This window comes from Ptychodera flava (genome assembly GCF_041260155.1).
Source record: "Ptychodera flava strain L36383 chromosome 23 unlocalized genomic scaffold, AS_Pfla_20210202 Scaffold_24__1_contigs__length_23054250_pilon, whole genome shotgun sequence".
NCBI lineage: Eukaryota > Metazoa > Hemichordata > Enteropneusta > Ptychoderidae > Ptychodera > Ptychodera flava.
Genome location: NW_027248278.1, coordinates 4,781,573 through 4,798,064, shown reverse-complemented (window position 1 = coordinate 4,798,064; position 16,492 = coordinate 4,781,573). Strand labels below are relative to the sequence as shown.

At 37.4% G+C, this 16,492-nt stretch overlaps 1 protein-coding gene across 2 annotated transcripts; it reads right to left on the bottom strand.

Annotated features, from left to right (window-relative positions):
* Positions 1-712: 712 nt before the first annotated feature.
* Positions 713-9,823, bottom strand: LOC139124819 (major facilitator superfamily domain-containing protein 6-like). 2 transcript variants are annotated; one of them, XM_070690926.1, is made up of 7 exons: positions 8,937-9,823; positions 7,872-8,025; positions 6,858-7,014; positions 6,164-6,367; positions 4,684-4,919; positions 3,552-3,766; positions 713-960 (listed from the first exon to the last, which is right to left on the bottom strand). In XM_070690926.1, exons 1-6 carry the CDS (start codon positions 9,821-9,823, stop codon positions 3,572-3,574), a joined length of 1,833 nt encoding a protein of 610 aa, XP_070547027.1. In that variant the 3' UTR covers positions 713-960; positions 3,552-3,571. The 2 variants fall into 2 exon arrangements, with proteins under 2 accessions (XP_070547027.1, XP_070547026.1); XM_070690925.1 differs by having other exon boundaries at positions 713-3,766.
* Positions 9,824-16,492: the final 6,669 nt, after the last annotated feature.

The following is a 16,492-nucleotide window of genomic DNA, read 5'->3' as shown; positions in this document are numbered from 1 at the left end:
TGTAACTATCAATTTTGTCAAATGTACACAGTTTGGCGTGAGGCCTCCCGAATTCGGAGTTGAAGTTTGTGGGTGTGTCTACATGTACGCATTCTTATTCTGTGTTTAAAATAGATCAGTTTGGTTGATTTGGTTGACAGTAGAATTTTCAATATGCGCATTTTCACCAAACAGAAATAGGAGGCATTCTGGAGGAGGTTCACTTTATCGATTGCAAGTCACACGTACGCTCGCCATGTATTCTAACCCGCAGGAGACATTGATAACAACTGTTACTGAAAGTACGCCCTCTAACAAAAAAACTCGGTGATCTTTTGTCTCCGTCTTGGCTCTTCCAGGGACAGAATGTTGGATCTTGGAATGGGGTGGTCAGGATGCTGGTATGCAAATTTCGTGACTTTCGAAAACTTGAGATATTTGCAGCACGCATGCTATCTTTCTACGAATTACAAACTTTTTTCAGCCAGTATTCACGTGAACATATATGGCACCGTTGCTTCTAAAACGTGTGTAGCAATTTTGTTTAGTAGTAACATTGTATCAATTTTTGAAACCAGCGGCAAAGTTTCAAGGAGACATGACGATCCGTCATATTGTACACATATAACAATATTTTATCTGTCGATAGCTGTTACAGCTTCTTGGGTTTGTTGTCACATTTTCTGCATTTAATTTATACGAAATGAGAGAGGGTCAGAGAGACACGCAGATGTGGAGGCCTCAAGCCGAGATACTTTATTTCGGTATGTATCGTTACACACTAAAAGATATCAAGTATCCAGTTTCCATTAGACCTGAAAGATATTTGAAAACTGCCGTTGCTGTCGTAACTCTCATTTCTTATTTTAACATTTCCAGGACTTTCTGGTGCGATGTAATATCCCTTGACAGCAATGGAATAACACAGTATAGCTTACACTTGTGTGAAGGCCGTCCACGTGACCCAGCTGGTTCTCTTTTCTACTGAAAAGAATTAACATTAAAATATGTCAGGTAATCATCGTGAGCCACAGCGTGTTGCTCTGTTAAAGGGCCATTATTTGTAACTTTTGACCATTTTTTACCTCGGAAAATTCCATGTTGGAGGCTCATATTTGTTGCAAAATTTTGTTTTACGAAGAAACAAACATGATTAGTGATGTTATAGCCACATAAAACTGCTAATTTTTGTTCAAACGTGTTGCCCTTCCGAGCTCGTTTGTTGACGTCTGGCATGCTCAGCGTGCTGGGGAGAACGCAGATATGGTGACGCCGCGATCACGCGAGATGTACAAGTTCACGTTTATTGCAGGATCAAAACAACATTGCGTCGTGGATTGCCAGACATCTGGCTACGCAACGTGCTCGGCCGGACAATGGACTACGACGTAAGTACCGGACATAAGTAATGAATATTTATTTTGAAATTGCTGTAAATGGCTCGCGCAGGTGCAGAAGAATGCCTTCGTTGCAATCCGCGTGTCAACAGAGTTTGTATTTCTGTCCGGAAAAAAATTGAAATTTTCGTTGTAAAATCACATGTTATTTAGTTGTAGGGCACGTAATGTTTCCGAATAATATGCGATTCTCTGTTTTTTGACAGGCTATTCAACATGAGCCAGTGATCATTTCAATCAAAACTAACGGAAAAATCGCCAGAAGATACAGCTAATGGAACTTTAATGTTGTATCACGTGGTCAAAGGATACGAGAAGTATCTAGATCATGTGCTGTCCGTTCAATCACTATGCGACAGGCCTTTGACGAGTTGTTTTAAGGTAATATGCACCTCGAAAGTGAAAGACTTAAACTTTTGCTCATATTTTCCTCAGTGAAACTTTGAACCATTCTCTTACCAAAGCAAGAATAAAAATCAGGGGTCACCGTGCAAACTTTGGTACTAGAGAGACAAATATCTTGCGATTTCTCGATATTTGAAATTCAAAATGGCCGCCATCCCTGTGTAAACTCTATGGGAAAAAATAAAATTTTCGATTTTCAAAAAACTAAGACGGTGAAAACTTTTCTTTCGCCAAGAGCTTCAAAATGAGCCCCCACAAGTGGTAGGTCAGAAGAAAATTGAAAAAATTTGAAGTCCCGAATTTCTGTCCCCGAGGTGCGTTCTACCTTAAGGAAATAGTATATGCAAAACTTAATGTTATGTTTATTTTAGCGGGGATCTAAGAGAAAAAATTGCTGAGATGAAAATTCATGGTGTAGAGTTTACAAAAAAATCCAGCTACGGCCGTTTTTTTTTTGTCCTGACCCAAGGTGTTTGTCGTCAACCAGATCAGACTAAGAGAAATCTCACTGTCACTTGCCGTAGGTGACGCGAGTAATTTTGGTCTTTCAAACGGCGGGATGTGTGTTTACATTGTGTGCATGTATTTCGACTTTGGAGTCGACAATCTCAAGGTTTTATATCTCTACATGGATTACATTTTTGCATTTGACTTTAGATTTAGTTTGAAGGAAAATGGTGACAGCTCTGATGTTCACGTGTTCCAGGTTCAAATAATTGAAAAGCCTAAGAAAACTAAATAGAACATGTGACTGGCCATGCTAGGGCCTCTTTGTTTGACGAAATGTAGTTGTCATGCGTTGGAGATTTGATTATGTCAAACTTAAATATTTCAGCCTTTTTTGAAAATAATATAAATAAAGAGCAATGGTATTTTGGCTCTATTGCGATGAAGTGGACCGCATGGACAAACGCATATTTTCGGGCATGAAATATATGCATGCATGGATTTGTAGAAGATTAGGCACGCATGCGCGTTGACCACGCATATGTTTAATCGTCAGTGCAATAAAATATAAGATGCATCAAATTAAGCTAGTCTTTTCGACACAGTGCCGTTCTGTTTCGAGATAAAGAAAATAAATAGAACTTTACCGTATTTTATTTTGGAAATAAAGTTTTGGGTGATTGAACAATGTAAATATTAGAATGAAAAGGTGAAGGTACGTCTAAAACAATAAAGAAAAAATGATAATTACAAATACACCGTTATCCTTGCCCAGGTTGTTGTAAAGCTTCAGGTGCATGATGGATATTTTTTGATCATAAACATGCAGCCTATTTCAACTTATAGTACCTCGCTGTCCTTTTGGAGACGTTGGCAGATTCGCATTAAGGTATGCGTCTCGGAACAGACATTCGGGCTTTTATATTTTTACAATTCGTTCCTGATCTACCACTTGTTGGGGCTCATTTTAAAGCACTTCGAAATAGCAAAACTTTCGCTGTTTTAATCTTTCGAAAATCGAAAAATTAATACAGAGATGACGGTCATTTTGAATTTGCAATATAGTAGATAATATAAAACAGGTATAATTGCACGGTGACTTTATTTTTATTCTTGATTTGATTAGAGTGTCCCTTTCAAATATCATTGCATGAGGAATATTTTAGAAAGAGTTTAAGTCCTTCATTTTCTAGGCTCGTCTACCTTAATCGTTTTCAAAAAAGTTGTCGGAAATAACTGAACATAATATCCTAAAAATCGTCCTCGTCAGATTTTACTTCCGGTAATTGATCTGATAAAATAGTTTTTATTAAATCTTCCTGCCCTCTGTGTCGTTTGGTCAGCTAGTCAAAATCTGGCCCAGGGATGGCTTTCGCTGCAGCGACCTCTACCGACATAGATGACAACGACTTCCGCCTTTTTGCTGACTCGTCGTCCGTGGCGCCCCTTTCGCTGTCATCCTCGCCGGGAGGCTTCATGTTGACGTCGCCTTCTAGCTCGTCATAACCAGTGTCAAGATACTTTGGTCTTGGACAGACCTAAGGCAACAAGAAAGAGAGAAAACGACAATAAGAGAAAGAGAAGGAAAGCGTCAGTTGACAATAACCTTATACATTTATGTGATTGCATTATTTTAAGGTAGTATGTGCGGAAATGAATGACCTAAACTTTTGCTCAAACTTTCCTCAATGAAACTTTCAACCATTCTCTCACTAAAGCAAGATTACAAAGAAGGGGTCAACTCGCCAAGTTTGAAAAAACAAAGAAAAACAAATTACCTGACATGTACCGATGTTTGAATTTTAAAATGGCCGCCATCCATGTGTTTACTCCATGGAGAAAACCGAAATATTTCGATTTTCGAATAAAGAGGTGATGAACATTTTTTTCTTACTCCAAGATCTTTAAAATGGGTCCCACAAATTGTACAACAGAAAAGTATTGAAACAGTTTGAATGTCCGAATGTATTCCCTAAGACGCATTCTACTATAAATGTTAGATGTTACTACAGTAGGAAAATACAAAATGGTTGCAGTACCGAGTAGCATTACCTACATAACTTTGCTTTTATAATTGTTTTAGTCATTTTTCCCCCTTTCAAGGCTTGTTTTTTCATTTCGTTAATGGTCAGAAAATGCATAACTGGCTGTAAAGAATACACAAATCTCAATATCGAATCACATCTGAGCAAAGCCGGTGATGAGTTGAAAATATCTAGGTTACCTGCAGTAGTGGTGGAAAAATGTCACAGAGCGCCATATCGCTGATGGGATTGTACAGGCAGCCATATTATAGACCACCGTCTATCCAATAGCGCTCCATATAAGAACCATTTTGTTATCATGGCGCAGGCAACGAATGAAAAGCCTTGTATTGTCACTATGATGTGAAACGCGCCCTGACATTGATAACTTTTTTTAACAATGGTGTGTCGCCTCCTCATGGTTAACTTACCCTCTGCACCATGGCAAATATCACCAACACAACACAGCTGGCGATGGAATATCCGATGAATGTTCGCACAGCACCGAAGAAATCGACGAAGAGACCGCCCAACATGTTTCCAACACCGGTGCCTAGACCCCAGTAAATGCCATGGAGGATGCCCTGCATTGTGGCGAAGGAGTCGTTTGGTACAGCCAACGCCAAGTAGGACGCCAGCACAGTCCAAACAGCAGCAAACGTAATTCCTGTACAATTTGAATCATATATTTAGCATCAGGTAATTTCATTATAAGTTACAGAAAAATGGATAAATAGGTCTTTAAAATCAGTTTGCTAATGTCTTCCCTATGAGCTGTCCGCAATTTTATTGTTTTTGTCATGGTCTAAGGGTAGAGCTCGGAATTCGATGTAAACGGTGAATTGAGCCTGAACTTTGAACTCAAAAGCTCTTGGAAGCATTAGCATTAAGGATTGACATAAGGCCAAAAATAATAAATGTTTCGTCCTTGGGTGGATTCAAAAATGATGCGGTCATGCAAATGCCTTTAATCCCTTTTTCGGGAAATAAAAAAAATAGCCAACCCCCTTCTCTGGGGAAGCCAAACATGGCTGGCATCATAGACAGTCGAGAATGATTAGGTTGTCACGATTTCTACTTACTTAAACCCCTCTGTTGTGCAAAACTGTCCTCTATAATGACTAAAGGTTTCAACTTAACATTTAAATAACAATTCGGGAGATGATTTATTTGATAACATTCTCCCATTGACAGTATATTGGGTCCAGGTCAGTGTCAAACATTCATGTCGCCGTTTGCACATTTATATTTTTTGCGGACAAAATACAAACTATTTAGAATAGTGCATAGTGTCGTCAATAACAATTGGAAGCTTCAGGTCAACAACCTTTGAATAACAATTTGGTAGATGATAACCTATGTTTTATTCATAGTTTCCACAGTGCTAGCGTACAATGTATAGTGAATCAACACTTTCAGTAAAATTCCAGAATCAAATTTCTTGCACACACATGCACTTGTAACCACCTTAGTCTGATCAAGTACACTAATATCAATAATCAAGCGAACATAAACACACAAGCAAATAAAAACGATAATGAGTCAGAGTATTGTCAGATGCAGTCAAGCATAGTTGTAACGAGAAAACTTGAACATTATGTTGTATCGAAAGTGACCCGATCTATTCACTAGTGGATGGGTCATGCGAACAGTATGTAAAGTACTAAGGTATTGAGAATTTATATTCTCCATCATATTTTTCCAGGACAGAGATATATTACATTTTGATAAAATTAAACGACATATTATGAAGCTGTTATTCAGTCAGCGTATCCTACGCAAGCCGGAGATCAACATGTAATAATTTTTACTACATACAGTAAAATTTCTGCGTGCAAACTACAATTATAATTGAGATTTTATTGTCTGAAGATGTTAGTTACGATTGGAAGTCGGTAGCGATTCCATTACCTTGTAAAATTTCAGCGGGCATTACCCACCATGGGTCGACAAGATAGGAGTAGATAAGAAACCGTATGGCATAGCAGATGAGGCCGAGGTACAGGATACGCACGTGGCCGATGAGGGATATCAGACGATAGGTCAAGAAAAACATGACGACCTCTGACCCGTATATCATCACACTGGCTGTCCCTAACAACAGTTGGGAAGCTCCTGAAATAAAGAAATTGTTTAGGTCAATGCTTACGGTTCTGACACGCATGCGTGTAATATTCATCATGTCACCCTGCCCATCGAACAGGTGCAACGGCACAGCCTCGTTCAAGCACGACCACGTTACAGTGACATCAAACCGTTAAACACAAATTCGAGCTAAACACAATTCTGTTATACCACTATGAGAAATCTGGACTGAAATTTCGTTGCAGAATTTGGATTTAATTTGAACGAAGAGAAAACGATAAAAGTGACATACGATAAGGCATGACTGACAGTGTGTTTTTAAACCTTTCCCATCGAATGACGCGATGAATAATCTGTCAATTTACATTTCGTCATCCTGGGCTAGTTTATGAACAGAACAGTTAGATAACTGTCATCGACTAAATCTTTCACGCTAGTTTCGTTTGTTCTCTTATTGTTATCATTCCCCACCGGATAAAAAATCTCTCTTTCAAGTTGCCAATAGATAATGGTCACTTACCTAAGTTTTCAAGATGCCAGAAGAGAAAACCGTAGACAAGTCCATTGCAAACACCCATGAAGAAAGCCACCAATAGAATGGACATAAAATGAACCGAGCATAGTAACTTAAGTAGTGATACTAGGTTGTGTTTTGACGGCTGATCCCCATCACGGTCCTATTGACATAAAATCATGACATCTGTTTAAACATTAAGTGACTTCTTGTCCTTTCTACATGTATGATTTTAGTTCTGTACATATGCTTTTTTGTTTGATCATTGCGTTGGTTTTGCTTTGTTCTTCATTTCGTTGTGTTTTCTTCTATTCTTTAAAGATGTTTGAGGCCCTGCAAATTGGACTTGATTCGTGGGATTTCTCAATGAATCAATGAATCAATAAATAAATAAGTAAATAAACAAATAAGTAAATAAATAAATAAATTAGTAAATCAATCAATCAATCAATCAATCAATCAATCAATCAATCAATGCGAATGAGTTAAGGGACAGTTTAATTGTATTCCCTGTGATCAAAATAGAGAAATGCGTCATGACATTCAAAGTCGTAAGGAAGCTTTTCTCTAGACTAAGTCTAATAATGCGATATGGTAGTCTTACGTCAGGTCAAAGAAAGATCGTGCAACTGTGTCCTCTGTGTTTTTGATCTTGGAAGTTGGATGCGAAATAAGTTCTAATTGCAAAATAGGCCTTCATTACATAGCGCCCTCCTTTTCACTTAACCTTTTCAAAATACAACCAGTACATTAGTGTCTTTACAGTTGTCACACATAACTGTAATCAAAAACGTAATGACTCTCTTGTGTTATGTTGGTCACACTTCATTCAGTTTAACTGTGTTATTCTATTGTCTGATAACGATTTAGTTTGTTATATGTCTGTCTGTATGTCTGTCTGTCTGTCTGTCTGTCTTTGCGGATCTACCTATCTACATTTGATTGTATTGACGAAATCAGAAAAAATATTTGTTGCGTCTGTGAATGGAAACGTGCAGGTACAAAGCCATCTTCACTCACCGCAAATTTAAGCCTGGTTGCCACGAGCAACGCTGTACCCATCATTCCACCGAAGACGTAGAACGCGATGTGATAATCACTGAAAGTCATGACGATACCACATTTAGTGACCGTTTTTCTCGTAGTGTTGATCATCGCTCCAACGGCGAAAGAACTGTTTATATGTATATAGAGTCTACAGATAAGTTTCTAAAAATGTGCCTTAAAAATCGTTAGTGTATATATATATATGTATATATAAATATATATATAAATATATATATATATATATACTCTTACGTTATATATATATATATATATATATATATATATATATACTCTTACGTTATATATAACTAAAATACGTCTTTAATCTCTTAAGAGTATATATATCAATATATTGAATGTATATATATACTCTTACGATATATATATATTACAATTTATTTTGTAACTCAGATTACCCTCTTTAAATAAAGTCTAATAATAATAATAATAATAATAATATATATATATATATATATATATATATATATATATATATATATATATATATATATATATATATATAATTTACCAAAGTATACAAACGTCATCGTGGGAAATTGCAGTGCTCGATACTACAAGAAGAGCGTTGTAAATAGTAACATAAATTACTTCAAGTATAAAGTAATAATATAAGTACAATGTAATATAATAACTATACGTTCTCCGTCTCTGTCATTTTTATGCAGGTAATGATGGTGATGATATAATCAGTGAATGAAAGTTATGGTAATGATGTCTTCAAGTCTTTGATAATGGTGAAGTCATTTGTGATGGTGAGGGATATATTTTGGCAAAATCACTTTTCGTGACATGTTCATGTGTTTGGTACTTACAACATCATCTTAGAGTATTTAAACCAGTGTGAAAATGTAAAGCTTCTACGTTTTTCTTGTATGAAAGCAATACAGATGAAATTGAATCGATGGTTTTAAATTGAAAGTAGTAAACATTCAGCTAATTTTGTACATATCATGTTAAACCAAATATTCTGTCTAATAGTCTGCAGATTTCCTTATTCATCCCATCTGAAATTCATACCTTGCACCAAGCCCTAATGCTCCCCACACGCGCTGGTGTCCATATTTGTCCAGATTGTTTTCCAAATTGTCCAAAGTAGCAGTATCGGCGAGTGCCGTGGTTGGTGACTGCAAGAATTCCCCGAAGATCATGAGCGCCGCCAAGAGAATGAATAATCTCTGTAAGCTTTCCTCGTCGTACAACCAACTGCTATCTTCTTGATTTTGCATCACGGCAATATAAGACTCAATTGCTTCACCTTCAGCTTTTGCACTTCGCTTCTTGTTTCCAAGCCGTTCATATCTACGGGGGACTATACTCTTGTGATCGGTTATCCACCAGACAGATTCCGGCAGTTCACAACTTCCGCAAGTCAAATGCGTGACGTCACTCATTGCCCTGACTTTCCTCGCTGCAGCCACAGATTCTTCCGAGAGGGAATGAAGACGTTGAGATTTGTTTAAGTAGTGGTGCACGGCATTCGCTGACACAGGGCATTTTCCTTCCTTGGCAGCGGGAACAAAGCCTATCGCCATCACAGCTCCAATCCAGCCACAGAGGGACAGCATTAACATCAGCCGTCTTGTCCTGTACCGATCTGCCACGGCTCCCCAAATAGGTCCACTTAGGAATCCAATGAAAGGGCGAATCCCACTTAGTAGGCCTATCCTCATTGGATCAAGGCCAAGTTGCTTGAAATAAATCGTCATATATGGAAACACTGAGCCTAAGCCACCAAAGAAAAAGAAATAAAATAACTTGGAAGGCAGCAAACGTTTGTTTATTCTAAGACACTGACTGCAATCTGAACATTTTTGCTTACTCTCGATTCCCCCGTTGACCTTAGAGGGCGTCTGACCTTTCTTGTCTTCTGTTATTGACGTTTCTTCCGATGACAGGTCTGCCATGTCGTATCAATCTGCGATACGTGTAAAACTCCGAAAGGTCGGTTCTCTATCGTTATACCCGGTACTGGAGACAAACTTAAAATAGCCTGAGGAAAAAAAGAAAATGTAAGCTTAAATGCGAGTATTACTATTTGTTGGTATATAATCCTTACAAGGTGGACAATGAAATAAACAGCCGATGTTCCCGCCTTCTGATCTGTGGCATATATTTTACTAAACACAGCACAAATCGTTTCCCTACAATACCAAACCTTCTTCTCACAGTTTTGTGAATACAGAAAAAAGGTACACTGGTATTGAGAGCCATTCTCATCTATTTGTTTACATGTTTGACTACAGCCCCTTTGGGTTTCAGACCAATAATGTAACAAAAATATCAAACCAAGAGTCTCTTTATAGGCAGTTTCACGCCGTACTGCTGCTTTCAAATATTAAGATGATGGAAAGCCCGGATGTGATCAGTCATGATAGAATGTTGAAGTCTGTAACCTAAATTTAGCAGTGAAGATTTTGACAAATGAGGTGATACTTGACAGGGCATCAATTAGGGTTGTTCACTTAGAAACTTGGCGCCTGTTATATACAGGAAAGGGCATACATAGCATGCTATGCAAGGTATATACCCATTATCAATAAGATAAAAAACCTAACATTGTTGTGCTGCTGTTGTACATACATGTTGTCCATTGACTTTGACATTTAGCAGTTTGCATCCATTGCAAAATTTAAACTGAAGAACAAACGATAGCATTTAAGGCTTAGACATTTAAAGACGTGACTTAAAATAAGCTAGTTTTATGATGTAGAACATGTTCTGACAGATGATCTATAATCATGCTTTAAAATACATTTCTAATAAATTCACCGGAATGGATATAACACAAAATAGAAAGTGAATAACAAACAATAACATTTGAGGCGTAGACATTGAACGTGACTTAAAATAAGCTAGTTTACGATGTGGAACATGAACAGGAAATAACACAAGTGGTTCTTCGACTACGGAGCTATTAAAGTGATTGAACTGAAAATATTGTAAATTTTTATACAAGCACAGGCATTAATATTACGTCAATGGAATGGAATATCTGACACGAGTTCGGACTTTTTATCCAACTCTTATCAGACAGAAATCAGCACACTCCATCTTACCCCCTCGTGGGATTGATTTTTTCCCCGTAGTCCTGGAAAATTCATTAATTATACTGTAGTATGAAAACACCGTTACCAGAGAGGTTTCTTTCATGTAAATTATTGCTCCTCGGTAAATGTAGTCGATACTCATCAACATCAATGGTGTGAAAGACAGTTTTGCTGGTACATGTTCTCAACGCTGTCATTCTGACCAGACTGCGTGACCATTAGTTTGCGATATCAAATTCAAATTATGCTTTGGAGTACTCAAAACCCGCCTACTTTGAAATGTGTCCTCTACCTACCTACTCTATAGTTCCAATTTTACAGTACGCGACCTCCAATTCGTTAAAAAATGCAAGCATCGGGCCCAGGGACATAGAACTTACCTATAAGCATTCGACTTACTAAATTACATTTCACTCGCGCGATGATACAGAGTGTGATAAAAAATCGATCTAACACCGCAGTGTACCTCCGACATCAGTGTACCAGGAACGTGAGAAAAATCGGTGTTCCCGCCATTCCTTTTTGGTTACATCGTATAAAAATTCCATCCGGCCCACATCAGCCGGCAAAAACAAGGAAGCTATTTAAAACCAGTTTTGTCATTTCAATTGCGCATAGTTTTGTAGGACGTTTTCAAATGCAATTCAGGTTTGTGGAAAAAAACCCAAACATCCCTGTTCCTAATCCGGACGACTCTGGAGGTTATTTGTGACGAAACCCTGAATGCTGTCCTTGCACTCTGATATTTAATCCGTCAAAAAAGTAAAACTGTCTATACACTAATCGTGCAGAAATTTGTATTGGCAAGAAAAAGTCGACAAAGCAAACGTAAATACATTAAAATTATACTCTTGTACAAAATTCTAAGGCTTTTTGTCCTGTAAAATATTCAGTCTACAAGATAGCCGTATATTTAAATCCTTATTGTCGATGCTTTTTTCTATATTTACAGCCTTTTTACTTTCACACTTCAAACAGACTGTCTCAGTTGTCTGGGTTTATACATATAACACGCTTACAACTAATTTGGGAATAGGCTCTTTTAATTGTTCAAATTTATCAAAAGTGCTAGGTGTCCTACAGCTGAATGTTGCAATATTACAAATTCCCCCTAAGGAAGCAAGTAAATCGCAAAAAAAACCCGAAAAATAAATGAGCTTAAATTTTCTCATTGAACCTACATTATTACAGTGTCCTAATCTCTCAAACTAGTTCCAATTGTGTCATTGATTTGAGTCAATTATTGTTAAAGTTAGATCAACAAAATAAAACTTAATTTATACTTTTAAGTATATATCTTCTTTTTTCAGCCACCAATGTACCCGTAGAACATTATATTCATTTTATTTATATAGCATGAATAAATGGATGTTTCTGTTTTCCTACAGTTTTCTAAATCACAAAATTACATTATAATAAATATCAGACACCAAAGAAAAAAGATGGACAACGTATTTGAAAACGTCTCAGATATAACGTAAAGAACAATCGGTGCAGGAAATAAGATTGGGTATCAAACACTTAAAGCTTATAATGATAAAGTACTGAATCGACAGAGAAACCCCCATGACTAAATGCGCTGTGGAGAAAATAAGTTCCTTCGTGTTGAACTGTGGCAAGTTTATAATATTTCTTGTAGGCCTACATAGCAGAATATTGTTCTAAATTGTAATGGCACGGGACATAGTGGATACCTGTCCAAGACAAATGGCCCTGTCACACCTTGGCGTTTTAGCCTGCGTATGCCAACGTATGAAAAATTTGGGGAATACGCTGTTGCGTACGTCAAATACGTTACAGATAAGTTTTGTATAAGTTAAGAGTACGATAAAGCACGCTGGTATTTTGTGCATGCCAAAAACTTTTCGACGTATGTCAGCGTATGGTTCATACGTCCCGCACACGCGGGCCATAAGTTGTGGGTAGGTCATACGCTCGTCGACACACGTTCACACACTACTTGTAAGTTACTCGTAAGTCGAAATGCGTCAATATAAAATGTCTAGTGTACCCAAAACGTATCTTTAGCCTGTGAGAACGTTATGAATATGCTATGTATGCGCCAAAAATTGAAAAATACATCGTAAACCAGCGTTTTAGAGAAATTTTGATACGTCGGCATATGCTGGCTAAATCGTCAAGGTGTGACAGGGCCCTCAGCAGCTGTCTTACATGTGGGAGTGTACTACATAAATTGCTTCCTCAGAGCTGTGGTTCAAGATGAACCTATTGCCATTATTATTTTCTGTTTGTTCCACGGGCTCGGTAAATTCTTTATTTACCTTAAATGATACTGATTATTATCCACCTTCGTCTGTAACCTATGGAGTTTTGTCGTACATACAGTGAGTTTGGGTATGAGAGGACGCGGAGTCCAATAACTTTGACGCGGAGTACAATAACTTTAGGACTGGTGTTATTGGACGCTTGACCTCAAAACACCTTTGCGTCAACACGAGGAAAGGTAATAGAAGATTCTACATTTTAACAAAAATATATACTTCTTAACGCTCAGTACTTCACAAAGCAAATCATGGTCAGTCCAATACCCGTGAATTTGAGTGAAATTAGGCTGCTTAGCGGACGTGCTGAACTCGATTCAAGTCTGCTCGCGATCGCTCAGTACAGTGCGCGACGAGCATCCAAAAATCACCTTAATTTCGACATTTTTGTCTCAAAGTTGTACTAAAAAGGTGTATAATCACACGGTCATTCACAAAATACAGGGGTTTATGTCCTCGTTTATCTTACTCGTCTCGGACAATACCTCCACTGCACGATGTACTTGGACATAAATCCCTGTATTTTGTGAATAACCTTATTTTATTAGACCTGTTTTGATGTCACATTACAGGTATCACAAGAAGAAACGCTATTAGAATAAACATCTTATCGTAGAAAGAGTGTAAAGTTATTTAATTCAAAATCGCCGAGGACAAGGATATCATGTCGTACAGGGCAACGCGCAAACCATGCTCAAATAAGTGAATATTGATGTGTTCACTGAAAATATGTAAAGTTGAAATAATCACAGACAGATATAGCAGGAGATAATTATATGTGAAAAAACAGCTCTAATCCTCAGACAGCTGTGTAGTGAAGGCTATCTTATTAAAAGCAAAATCTAGGTACCCATTATAAAATTACCTGAAACGATATCAAGAAAAAAAATGCTTGTTCATATTTTAAACTTTCGTCTTTCTTTCTATTACAGGAAATTTTGTTTTCCTTTTTCGATTATCAATGTCAACAATACTGTATGTGATTGCGTAAATATGCAAGTATTTCTTTGCTGTAAAATTCTTAATGTCGAGAATAACGGTTACAATGAATGCGTAAATATAGATATTTTTGGAATATTAATAACATTATCACGTCTCACAATCATATTTTTCACAAATATCAAATGCATGGTTTAGAATACATATCTAGGGTATGATGCATTGATGCGGCGTTGCTTTTACAAACCTATCCGACATATTTGTTTCCTATCATCTGACGGGAAGTTCCGAAACACTGAGCTTGATAAAAGCTCTCAACATGGTTATATAAAAAGTCAAAAAAAATATTGGGGCCAAACTATAGAAAGTGTCGGTTACCTTGTCAAATCGCCCTTGATTTTCCGACGGCCCACTGACGATTCGATGGTCACTTGAAATGAAGCTGTTGTATTGCTCACGTGATTTACACCAGCTGCAGAAAGCGTTCTGGCGCGTCATCGCAGGATATACATTTTTTTTGAATATTTATGAATGACCGGCAAGCTGACGCGTAAAAAGTGAAAATCGTAAGCATGCGTGTTTTCTGTCGATACCAGACGGTAAATCTGAGGCACGATTTTAACTATCGTTGTTCATAAAAAATAAGCGCGGGATTTATATTATCTTTCCTTTTCTACACATAATTTGGAGAATTTTCTAAATTTTGAGTTTCTGTTCTCGGAATGTTAGAAATGGAAATAATAATGGGCAGGGGATGACCGTGGCACGTTGGAAAATACACTGTAGCCAAAATGCCAAGGTCATTACGAATAAAACACTTGTCATCTTAATCGCGCAAATCTATCTAACCGCATTTGCGTGTACAGCCAATTTTCGTTGCCGAAAAGTACAATATAATTTGGATTCACAAAGAGGAATACAAAATCAAACAGTTTTGTACCATACAGATTTGATTGAGAAGAGTTTTTATCGGGCATCAAAACTACATTTATACAATTTTTTGTAAATTACAGCTAAAAACGTTTTCTTCTGTCGGAATAATGGGCTCATCCATTATTTGGGGGTTTCATGTTGAAGTGTTTGTGCCGCTTAGTTTGCAAAAAAAACCCCAAAACTTCTGCTTGACTGTAGCATAACATTGTATTTCGCTCCAGAGCAAAGTCTTTTTAATTAATGTTGAAGTGTATGCATCGCTGTATTTGTGTAAAGATGTTCGCTAACGTTCGCGTGACACTGAAAAGATTTTCTCTGAAAATCACATTATAGAGGGACAACGTGTTTGTTTTCCTGTGCAGGGGAATGTAAATGAGGGTCCGCAATTATTTTTAGACAAATACACATACGACCAAATTGCACATGTTGCACCATATTTTTCACCGTTTGATCATTGATGCTATATAATTCAATTAATTTGCTGATTTAAGCGTGTTGAATTATGCAACTTAAAACAGCTTACCGATGATTTTGACGTGTGCGCCCGCAAGTCAATCGATACTTGTGTGTACCAACTAAGGTGACTAGTCAGGTCACGTGACGAACCGCTAATGATGTCACAGGGGAGAGTGTATATAACCTGCTCATAACGCACGAAGCTTGACGTATTAGTGTTCAATTATGCAAAGAGTATTCATAATTGTTATGTATGCAAATATTATGTTGACGACTTACTTCTCTATATTGCATATTCTTCAACGTCGTATGGTGCACCGTATGACAACTTCTTTCACGAAGTAGAAACTTACTTATACAAAAAATGTCCCCGGACAAGGACAAAGCGCTTGGACTCGTTTCAGTTACTGGAATATATCTGATCAAGGTACAGGTCATTTCATGGCCTCGTAAAGATGTTTAACAATCGTTGCGGGTACGCACTTTCTGTCGTACTAAATTGAGAATAGGCATTCTATTAGTGATTTTGCTGTCTGGGAACACACGCTGTATATCCGCAAAATAGCCTGAGCTTTTTTCCCAATCGAACGTTACTACCAGTTAATAGCAAATTATTGTATATCATTTCATATCATTCTCTATTTTTCTAATATTCGCAACATCACCCCTTGATATAGTGTAGCACGTCTGCTCACGCCGTGGCAATGCCATGAAGTTACGAGATTTCATTCATGGTTTGAAACAAAGTCTAAGACCCATTAGAAAAGTGTTAGTCTTAAAATAATTATGCAAACAGTCGGTATTGATTCATGAAGTTTTAATTATCGACTGTGTCGCCCACTTATCTGTCTTTCTATCTGTACATCTGTCTTTCATTATACCCAATTACACAGATACCCATCCACGTACCTACCTT

Bases quoted from the DNA above. Each gene is read 5' to 3' on its own strand.
- LOC139124819 (XM_070690925.1), bottom strand. From the start codon at position 9,823: ATGGCAGACCTGTCATCGGAAGAAACGTCAATAACAGAAGACAAGAAA. The intron at 8,026-8,936 runs GTATGAATTTCA...ACATATAAACAG, and splicing joins GCATTAGGGCTTGGTGCAAG to TTCTTTCGCCGTTGGAGCGA. The intron at 3,767-4,683 runs GTAAGTTAACCA...TTGTTGCCTTAG, and splicing joins TATTTGCCATGGTGCAGAGG to GTCTGTCCAAGACCAAAGTA.